The 12085-nt window shown below is 41.6% G+C and overlaps 1 protein-coding gene across 1 annotated transcript in view; it reads right to left on the bottom strand.

Annotated features, from left to right (window-relative positions):
* SEPTIN9 (septin 9) overlaps positions 1–12085 on the bottom strand; it is a 492973-nt gene that overhangs the window by 396905 nt on the left and 83983 nt on the right. The window contains exon 2 of the mRNA XM_082272025.1: positions 3135–3194. Coding sequence (XP_082128151.1) covers positions 3135–3194 — 60 coding nt within the window. The remainder of the gene's footprint in view (positions 1–3134; positions 3195–12085) is intronic.

Genomic DNA, 12085 nt, shown 5'->3' with positions numbered 1-12085 from the left:
GAGTGGTGAACTGGATTATGGGGGATGTAGTCTGAAAGAAGATGGAGATCATGCATTGAGAGATGGACTGGACCACACTCCCAGGGAGCATTGAAGGATCCGTGGAGGATCATTGGAGGAGAGATAAAATGGGGGCGGGGACAGATGCACGTTCTCATGCTTCGAGGAACTTGTGGAGTGCGGGTGTGCGGAGAAGAGCTGGAGAGGAAGTCTGACTGGGAGAGGCCTGAGAGCGAGGCCTGGAGTGCGGAGTGCACATCTTGAAAGAGGAGGACGTGGGGATCACGGAGAGGTGATCGGTCCAGTGTGGAGGTTGAAAGGACGGAGAGCGGGAGAGCGGTCTAACATTGAGAGTGCTGAAGTTCTTGCCTGTGAGGCAGCACTAGAGAGAGAGAGAGTCCTGTGAGAGGCTAAGGAGGTCACCATTGGACACTGACGTTACAGTGAAGTGCCTGGTGATTCCTGGGAAACCGCAAGTATACACATATATGTACAGTATACATCTGTTACTAGGATCTGGATGTTATTTACCCCTGTTGTGGATTACAAATATCACTTCAATAAGTGATTAAGAGCTCCAACTGCCGGCGAAGAACTGAAAGGCCTTGCTAGCGCAGTGACTATGTTTGGTTAATCCTAAAGGGGGCCCCCGGGCTTTAGAGTGTTTATGCCAGTTAGTTAGACTGAATCTTCTATACAGACAGGAAGAATGGTTACCTACTAAAGATCTTAAGTTTAAGTTTGTTCATTGGTGTATAAGTGTATAACATAATAGCATATTGCATTCACTCTCACTTACCATATTCCAATATATACATATATATATACATTGCTACTGCTTAATCTGAATTGGTGTTTGTCTCCCAGATCACATTTGGATAATTAGGGTTTGGAAGATTAATACCCTGTTTCACTATTGTATATCCTGGTGTGTTATTATTGTATCCGTTGAATTTAACCTGTTCTAGCAAACAGTTACACGAATATTCAAGTGTCAAGAGTATTACTGCTCAAACATGTCTGAACCTGTAGTGCCCAGCGGGTCGGAGGGTTTTCAGGGTCCAGGGAGTGCAGAGGAGGTGCTATTACCCAGCAGCGGCCAAGGGGGTCATGCTACACATTAAATCTGGAAAAATATATATTCTCTGCAGTAGTCGATTTTCCTCTTGCACTCCCAGTCCCTACTCTTTTAATAGATGTTTAACCATTTAGCGGATTTCCATTTACTTCCTATCTATTTGATGGATGTAAGATATAAAGGAAATAAAGGGAAATTTCTCCAATGGGGACAACAAGAGCAATTAAATATTTTTTCATGATCAGTGAGGATTAGTTAGGGTATCTGTCCCATTTTTACTGTTGTTTGTGCCACCATCGCAGGAAATATTCTCATACTTCTTGTCCAGCAACACCCACAGAGCAAGAAGTGAGGCAAAACCCAGCTGAGGCACCAACAGCATTTACAACACAAAAGAGGTTGTCACCCATTTCCATGCTATTCAAAATTGCTAGCAAACATGCTAACAAAAAGAATGTTTTAACCTAAAGCAGCTCTTCATTCATTTTTTCATCTTTCCATCTATTAAATCTTCTGCCCTTGGTAATTAGCCTAGGCTTATGACATCATGCACAGCTCCCTCTCTCACTCTCGTGAGTGTTTGCCAGCAAGGGAGGAGGGGTGAGTCATAGGAGAGTCAATGGGAGCTGCAGAGCTGGAGGGGGCTAGATGAGGGCGGAGATAACAGAGACTGCAGAGATCCATAAGTATTCATCAAGAGAGGAGAAATGCACAGACAAGCAATGGTGTGAGTGTGTCTGTCTGTCCGTATATATGTGTGTATGTGTGTCTCTATATATGTGTATGTGTATATATGTGTATGTGTGTGTGTATCTGTGTATATCCAGGAAGTGAACAGGCAGCAGCTTCAGCTGCCCACAGTTAAAATGGCTGCAGCCAGACTTAGGCGGGGGTAGATTTCTGCAGCATATTTGGCCAGTACAGAATCGCAGTATATATAAAATAATATGCAAAGTGGTTGGAGGGAAGCTTCGGAATGGCAAATATGATTTTATTACAAATTATGTGAGCAGACTGCAGTCCCTCTTTAAGTTGAGCTTTAAAGCTTTTAGTACTGGAAAAGGACTAGGATATCTTCCTCTCCACCTCCATACCTTAATGCAGCACAGAACGGTCACCCTGCATAACACAGATTGTTGATATTGTGACTTACATATTGGTGACATCACTATGAGGTCTATTTATAAAACATTTGTTGAACAAAGGTAAGAAGCATATGCGCAAACTGAACAAAATGTCACCATATTTTTTGTAAGAGATTCATTCCTTTATCTTCAACTCCATCTAGTGGCTAAAATGCTGTATAGTTTTCTCATTGAGGTATTTCAGAAAACTATCCGGCATTTTGGCCACTAGATGGAGCTGTCAATACAGGCATTAATCTCTTAGGAAAAATACAGGAAGTTTTGTTCAACTTGCGTTAAAGCTTCTGACATTTATGCAACAAATGTTTTATAAATAGACCCTTATGTTTTTCCTGTTATGCTGCAAGTAAGTCCAACTTCAATAAAGTTCCAGTAAGTAAATTCTCAATCTTCTATTACCCGCACATATAAGAATCACAGTAAAGCCTTCTTAAAACAGAAGGTATTTATATATTTCCCTTCCAACACAAATCTCAAAAATAAAGAGGTTATTTCTCATTTTAGCCATAAGAATCATTCTTTTAGGCTGTTTGGCCAAAGTTACAACCAGATACACTGGTTCACAGCATAGACACAGTCTAATATTATACAGACATTTATTCCAAACTGAATACAGTTAGCTGCTCCAGGCTTGTTGGTCATGGATACAATGGATGCAATGACTTCTACGAAGTATGGCTTGGTGAATAACATGAAAATATAGCTGGGTAGGTTATAGTGAAGTAGGCTTTCCTGGTACACCACCAGTGGCCCCAAGTTCAAGTTATGCTCCCAGTATGAACGAATCAATATATTCTATAATTCAGGTACTGCAGAGTTATCTCATACTTCATTTCCAAATAATACTTAATAATCCAATTAATTTACAGCATTTTAAATATATGTAATGTAAGAATCAACCCAGTACTTACTCGGACTGGTCACATCGCTGCTGAGTTTGCGTAGTCGCCCACTCGTTGTCCTTGTGACACCTAAAGGAACAAAGTAATTTAACAGATTATAAGCAGCTGTGCTATTGTAAGGGATAGAATATATAATTCCTTAACCTTAAGACCCAAGTTAAAAGGTTTACAAGTCTTAAAGTTTGTTTTCTTTAAAAAGCAACCCATTCCCCACCTGCGTTCAGTAGAAAAGGACTCTTAGGGGTTTATTTACTAAAGGCAAATAAACTGTGCACTTTGCAAAGTGCAGTTGCACCCTGCAAATGTAATTGCTCCAAAGCTCAGTGAATGAGCAGAAGCTCTGATGACTTCCTTCTTCCAATCAAGTGCAAGCAAAAATGCTCTTTTTTAATGTTCCTTGCACGTGATTGGGTTTCTTTCCAAAGTGAAGCTCTGGGGCAACTGCACTTGCAGAGTCCAACTGCAAAGTGCACAGTCTATTTGCCTTTAGTAAATCAACCCTTTAGTGCCAGTTCACATTATTGCGGCTGCAGAGATTGCATGTAATTCGGAGCGCACTGCTCCTTCATTACATGCGATCTCATGTGCGGATGCGAGTTCAGCCATACACTATGTATGGCTGAATTCGCACTGTATCCGCACCAAAGAAGCACAGGAGGCATTTTTTCAGCCGCCTCAGAATCGGATCGCAGTGGTTCACACTTGTGCGATCCGATTCTGTGCGAACTGGCAGATCGCACTGCGATATGCGATCAAACTGGGGGTGTCGTTAACATTTAATTGACACCCCCTGCGTATCGCATATGGCAGTGTGAACTGCCAGAGGTGTGGATGCGATGTGGGAACAGGCTGCATATTCGCAGCCTTCCCACATCGCACAAGTGTGAACCGACACTTAGTCTTTGCTTTGAGGCTGTTTTCTTTCTGCAGACGTCCAACACCCCCCCCCCCCCCCTGCTGAGTTAGAGCTACAGCTCTCCAATCAATACAAAGCCTAAGCTTAGCTGTTTGCAGAGCTATAGTCTGGCTTAACAAGGGGCATCATGGACCTCTGCAGAGAGGCCACTGCTTATCCTCAAAGATCAAAATTCCTTCTCCACACTATGCTGGCAGGGAACAGGTTTTCCTATGCAGGTTGACCACAACTTATTAGACTTTGCACACCTTTTGATTTGATGGAAACGTAATGCATGTAGCTGATTACCAAAAAGAAAATAGGGGTTTGAACAATATAACCCATAATATAGTGGGTGCTATTCACATTTGTTTTATCAGCTGTTTCACTGTGTGATAATATTACCTAAATCATGCAACAGCGAAGAGCATCAGCTGATGTGAAGAAATTCAACTAGACTTTTTTTTCTCAAATAATAGTAACACCAAATTCACAAAACTCCTTAAAAAGCAAAATGTAGGTGATAAAAATGTAGGTGATAAAAATGTAGGTGATAAAAATGTAGGTGATAAAAATGTAGGTGATAAAGTTGATTTAGGTGAATTGTTGAATTAAAGCAGAAATGGGGCAATAGCACTTTGGAGACCCAGATTCAGCCCACAGCGGGTTACAGTCTACTGTCAGCGGAAAGTCATAGACTCAGTCCAGGATCAGCAAGGATCCCAGCAATAATTTCAGGATCCACCCAGATGCCTGACTGGCAACTGGCTCAGCCACTCAGTGCAAGCCACTCCCATCCCCTCCACAGCCCAATGCTCCAGTGAGCGTTGGAGTGGCAGAGCACAAATTGTTGGCTGACAGTCACCACTCCATGCACAGTGCAGAGCCCAGCACTGAGTGATCAGCGGTCTTTGATCACTCAGTTCTCAGTGTAGAGCCGGCAGAAGACAGCTGAAGGACTGTATCGGTGCTGCAGTCATCTAGGTGAGTATAAATGTTTATTTACCATTCCCACACTTCACTTTAAACGCATATTATGTTGCACATTATGCTTGTGTGCATTTCATAACACATAATTAAACCTAAAAACAAAAATTAATAGTATTGCAGCTTACTGGTCCTTAGATGTGATGGCTGCATTTGTTTTATTTTACTTGGTAATCCTGCCATTAACTGACTTCCTGTCCTAGGGTGACAATGGTACTGAGCAGCATTGCCACCCTAGGATAGGGACTGTGTTAGGACTACATACCACCTCCCTCTCTTCCCTATAACATGGGGAAGGTTTTTTGTAGTCTTCCAAAATAGCAGAAAACAATGCCCTGTCCCCAAGGCTGCTCGGTGGGTTCAGCAGCCTCCCGGGAATTGTGGTGGGGGGTTCTTAAGAGTTGTGGGAGCAAGATATGTCATTCTGCCTTAGGCCCTTTCAGGCGAAGCAGAATCCGTCAAAGTGGATCTGCCTGCTCAGTGAGGGATGTCTCTGCTTAGCCCCACTAAGCAGGCACATGACAGGTCCATAATCGCTCCGCTATACAGAGCAGGCACAGCTCACTGTCCTCTATGGGGTAGTTAGATGGACACGGACTACCACAGTTGAGGTTAGGACTCTGTGCAGGCAAGTCAAGCTCCTCCACCCCAAACTCACTCATCCATGTCTTTATGGATCTTGCTTAGTGCAATGGTGCGCAGTTATGTTGGAACAGAAAGGGACCATCCCCAAACTGTTCCCACAAAGCCGGGAGCATGAAATTGTCCAAAATGTCTTGGTATGCTGACACCTTAAGAGTTCCCTTCACTGGAACTAAGGGGCCAAGCCCAACCCCTGAAAAACAACCTCACACCATAATCCCCCCTCCACCAAATTATTTGGACCAGTGCACAAAGCAAGGTCCATAAAGACATGGATGAGCGAGTTGGGGGTGCAGGAACTTGACTGGCCTGAACAGAGTCCTGACCTCAACCCGATAGAACACCTTTGGGATGAATTAGAGCGGAGGCTGCAAGCCAGGTCTTTTTTCTAACATCAGTGCCTGACCTCACAAATGCACTTCTGGAAGAATGGTCAAACATTCCCATAGACACACTCCTAAACCTTGTGGGCAGCCATCCCATAAGAGTTGCAGCTTTTATAGCTGCCAAAGGTGGGCCAACTCAACATTGATCCCTACGGACTAAGAATGGGATGCTATTAAAGTTCATGTGCGTTTAAAGGCAGGTTTCCTAGTACTTTTGACAATAAAGTGTAGGTCCTTTACCAGAATCATCATTCTTTGTGATTTCATTGATGAGGCCAAAGGACGGACAAAACGCTGCTGGTCGGGGTTAGGGACTTAGATACTCCTAGTTTCAGAACCAAATACAGAAAATACCAAAATCAAGAGCTGACTGTGGGTGGCAAACATTAACTGTGAAGGGCAACACCTAAGAGTTCCTGATCTTCACCAGAGAACCTCATGGTGACGATGGAGTTGTGAAACTTGTACTCCCAGACACAGTGGCGTAGCGTGGGTTGTCAGCACCCGGGGCAATGCAAGTAATTTGCGCCCCCTACATAGCCCGGATAGCAGGGGGAGATTCCGGAAGCAGTGCTGCACATGCACAAGACTGTCATCTTCACCCACGAGTCCAACCAGCCCCACCCCGCCCCTGGCCGCACGTAACACCTTCAGCGGTCTGCCACTCTTCCTGCACCAAGCAGCAGTCACGGAGCCAAGAAGAGAAGTGCGGGCGGGCGGGCCGCTGGACGGGGCATCATCAGAATAAAGGGACACTATGATCCGGCAGATGGCGGGCGTGGGATGCGCCCCCCTAAATGTTGCGCCCGGTGCGAGTGGCCCCCTCAGCACCCGCTACGCCACTGCCCAGACAGCAGCTCTTACTTGTGAAATAAAAGAGACAGACAGTGGATATAAGAGGACTCAATGTTTTAATTACTATGGTAAGTCAGCACCTTTAAAGTTGGGATTGGTGTGGTGGGGTCATCAGGTGGGCATTCTTATTCATTGTAATTTCATGAATAAGTCCTCTAGATCTCAAGAAGGCTCAACACAACAGAGATCCCTGGCATCCCAGGTACACCCCCTGCTTAGTTCCATACTCTTTTGAAACATTTGAAAAGAAAATGTGCATCAAGATAAAAAAAAAACCCTTGATGATCTCCAGTGCTCAGGAATTTCAGGGAACACAGAAAACAAGCAGGGAATTACCCTCCCTATCTCCTAACTTCATTTCATATTTTGCACCCTACTCTGACCCCAGTGTAACTAAAACTGTCTGACTTTATATGTTGCCATGGTCTTGCCACCACTCTGAGCCCCCAAAACAAATGGAAAGTGACAATAGGAATGAGTGATAGCTAACACTAACAGCAAGTTTTATCAATGAAAAATGTGACATCCACTTAGTAAAACACATGGTGGTGAGTAAGAATAAGAAACACTGTGACTAGTGGTGGAGGCTTTAAACAGCACAGCAGTACATTGATGTTTTAGTTCTTTGTATGCCCAGAAATGGATGAATATATATACTCTTGAAATGCTATTACATGACGGGGATGGGGACAGGGGGGAGGGGGTTGGGGACACCCCTCTCCTGGCTGGCTGGTGAAGGCCAAAAATATAAAGAAGTGACTGAATGGAAGTACACTAAATAGAATATCACAAAACTGTTCCACACAAGCTGCCAAACTTTTCTGCATGCCTGACATTAAATGTATCACCTTAATCTGAGTTAAATACAAATTTCGAAAATTAAAAAGAAACCTAAACTGTATCTGAGCACCAAAAACTGAAGATACTATTTAATTCAGCTTTAATATTCAAAGTAGTGATTGACCGATATCGTTTTTTTACCGCTGATACCGATATTTTGGTCATCGGGTATCGGTATCGGCCGATATCTGCCGATATTTTCGGACATTAAAAGAAATTTTTTTTTTTTTAATGTCTACAGGTACTGTGGTGGAGGGATCTCGGGGTCTAAAAGACCCCAAACCCCTCCTCTGCACTTAAAAGCATTCAAAACGCCAAGTTTGGCTGTTTTGAATGCTGTATGTTTTTTTCATTCGACGCCGCCAGTACCCGGAAGTGATGTCATGTCATGACATCACTTCCGGGTACGCAGCGGCGCTGAATTCAAAGAAATGGGACGGGAGACCCAAGCGAGCTGCGAAAATGCCTAGAAACTGCCCAAAAATTGTATACAAGTCAGCGGGTGGATCAAGCCTGCCTATTGGTTACAAAAAGCCACAGGTTTACATTGTGCAGACCCCAAACCCCTCCTCTACACTTAAAAGAATTCAAAATGCCAAGTTTGCCTGTTTTGAATGCTGTAATTTTTTTGAATTTGGTGCCGTGTACTCGGGTCTCCCGGTGGGACGGCGAGCCGTGGAAGGGGGGAGAGGGGGGGTTACGTCCCCTCCCGCTCCTTGGAATGACAGTCGAGCGGCTTCTCAGCCGCATCGGTTGTCATTACAACATAGCCGACCGTCGGCCATGGACACCGGTACCGGGGTCATGCCTCTAGCTGCAGGCATCACCCCTGCACAAGCACTTTCCCTGAAATATCGGCAATATCGGTAAATAAAAAGCAGATTCCGGTATATCGGGGAAAGTCCATATCGGCCCTCGATATATCAGCTTTGCCCATAATCCGTTGATCTCTAATTTGAAGCAAACTCCCCCACCCAACCATGTCTTCGTGCTTTACGCAGTTTTGAAATCACTGTGAATAACACACCCTTAGCATTTGTAGCCACGGCCATTTTCAGTAAGAACAGATGATTCATGTAGCATTTATTCCCTAGAATCCATCTGCCCTTAGCTTATGCATTCAAGTATGAGAGTGTGCTTAGCTGAGAAAGCCTCTTCTCCCCTCCGCCAGATAAAAGAAACAAAAAAATGCCCGTGTAGATTTGGGATGTATGGCCTAGGTCAGAAACCAGGAAGCAATGGAAGAAATGTAAAAAACATTTAAACAAGTAACAGGGAATTAAAAAAGTCAATCTTGCTCAAAAGAGTTTAGTTCCACTTTAATTTACTCACCTCTAATTGTGTACATGTATACTTTTCAATGAAGGTGCAGAATTAAGATATTCACCTAAATTAGTGTTCTGGTGACACCTAGTGGTCTTCTTGTAAACCACAACTTAACTTTGTTACTAGATAAACATGTTATTACACCATGTGGTTGGTTTACTAAAATTGGAGAGTGCAAAATCCGGTGTAAGGAAACCAGTCTGCTTCTGTTTTTTTTCTTGTCAAAGCCTAATTGAACAAGCTGAGGTTAGAAGCTGATTGGCTACCCTGTACAGTTGCACCATATTTTGCACTCTCCAGTTTTAGTAAATCAACCCCTGTATTACTTTGTTTTAAATATATATAGGTTTTTAAAAAGCCATCTGGAACATCAAACAATTACAATTTTTTTTTAATTTTATATACAGTGTAATTGCATGAAAGATTATATGACCTAGGATTTTAATTACGATTCAGTAAAGCTATTCTGTGTATCTATCTGGTATTTTGGTAATTTTTATAGAAACTGGCCTATGGCTATGGCTTACAGGCAAGGAAAAAAAAAAAAAAAAAAAAACATCAAATCAGCTGAAGTTTATGGATATATATATATATATATATATATATATATATACATATATATATATATATATATATATATATATATATATATATAGAGAGAGAGAGAGAGAGAGAGAGAGAGAGAGAGAGAGAGGGTATATACACACAAACAACATTAATGATATTCTGATAACGTAGTTGGTCTGTGATGTGTCTTTAATTTTCTATAGTCAAGTCAAACCTATAAACTGGGAGTTTGCAAAAACAAACCTGTAATAGACTTATTCAGAAATGATAAGTAAGGTGTTACTTTAAGAATTTGTAATATCTACAGCTGTTTCAGGATTAATTGACTTTCACAAACAAATTATATTTGTTAGACACATATAATGTAGGTTTCTTTGGGGGCAGCAAATATATATGAATATAAAAAATATTATCTATTAACCTCCCTGGCGGTATGATTATGTCAGGAATTACATACTAAAAGCGGTACAATTTTCTTCATGGAAATTTGGCGTTATGTATTATAGGCCTACAATTCTTAGTAATTACTGACTTAAACCTGACCAAAACAAGAGTCTAGTAGACATCCCAGATGTGATAAATTTGAAACACAAACACGTGAATTATAATCGAATCAATAATATTATTTTATTATTTAATATATAATATATATATAATAAAATTATATTATTGATTAGATTATAATTCATGCATTATATATTATAGATATATGTGTGTATATATATATATATATATATATATATATATATATATATATATATAACGCATGAATTATAATTGAATCAATAATATAATTATATATATATATATATATATATATCTATGTGTGTGCATATATATATATATATATATATATATATATATATATACATATATATATGTATATATATATACATATATATATACCGGTATATATATATATATATATATATATATATATATATATATATATATATATATATATATGCGCATATATATATGCATATATGTATATGCATATGTATATATATATATATATATATATGCATATATATATGCATATATATATATATATATATATATATATGCATATATATATATATATATATATATATATATATATATATAATACAAAATGTGTTTTGTGTAACGTTTTTTTTTTTTTTTTTTAATTTCCCTCCCTAGTTCCGCTCCCATGCAGCATTGCTGCTGCAGGGAACGGAACTAGGAAGTGATCGGAGCGACGGAGGGACAGAGGAGTGGCGGGACTCTCGGCTGGCGATCTCAGCAATGAGAGATCATCGCTGGATCGCCAGGATAAGGTAAGAGAACACCGCTGCGCTCTCTGCAATCCACCCCGAGCGTGACTCGGGGTTACCGCTCCTGATATGAAAAACCAACCCCGAGTCACGCTCGGGATTACCGCCTAGGAGGTTAAGAGCTGTGGAAAAAAACGGGATTAAACTTGGCATTCACATAAGCAATATAAATAAACGATGTTTAGATAAAGTGATGAGACTGAAACACTGACATATAACCACTTACAGCGCACCTTCAGTCATTTTTTTCATCTTTCCATCTATTAAATCTTCTGTCCTTGTTGTTTTAACTTTGGATAGTAAAACATTTTTTTTTCTGCCAGTACATACCTTCTACAGCCCACGTCCTCTTTCTTGTCTGGTATTAAGCCTACACTAATGACATCTTGCACAGCTCTCTCTTTCGCTCTCGTGAGAGTTTGTCAGCAAGGGAGGAGGGGTGAGTCATAGGAAAGCCGATGAGAGCTGCAGAGCTGGAGGGGCTGGATGAGGGCGGAGATAACAAGAGACTGCAGAGATCCATGAGGAGAAATGTGCAGGCAAGCAGTGGTGTGAGTGTGTCTGTCTGTCTGTATATATATATATGTGTGTGTGTGTGCATCTGTGTGCCTCTGTGTAAATCCAGGAAGTGAAGAGACAGCAGTTTCAGCTGCCAACAGTTAAAATGGCTGCAGCCAGACTTAGTGGAGGGAGATTTCTGCAGTATATTTGGCAAGTATGATGTAGCACCCTCCTAGGTGGGTGCTAAAAAGAGACAGTATAGTTTTGAATGCTGTCTGCTTACCAGAGGCATTGCAGGTAAATCTATATTGTTCTCTGCCTACCAGAGAGCAGGATCTGTTAGTGAGGTCTGCTCATTGTGCTCAGGTGCAACTCATTCTGTCTGCAGAGTGTTTCACACTTACCCAATAGGGAGGCATTTTGGACAGTGGGAGGAAACCTGACAAATAAGTGCACAGGTGTTTGATACAGCCCTGGTGATTTGGCAGAGGAAAGTGCCTCAGTGCATACATTGTAAAAGCCAGGAGCACATGTGCTCAAGGTCTTTCGTCCGGATAGTGGAGTCCCGGAGGGAGGAGGTGGCTGCCTCCTCTTCTGTAGAGGTGCCATGTGGCCTCAGGTAGTCGACCTGAGGGCCTAGACAGAGCTAGAGAGGAACTGAAC

Source organism: Pelophylax lessonae (assembly GCF_965119305.1).
Source record: "Pelophylax lessonae genome assembly, chromosome: 11".
Taxonomy (NCBI): Eukaryota; Metazoa; Chordata; class Amphibia; order Anura; family Ranidae; genus Pelophylax; species Pelophylax lessonae.
The sequence above is the reverse complement of the archived record's forward strand: the minus strand, read 5'-3'. Positions and strand labels throughout refer to the sequence as shown.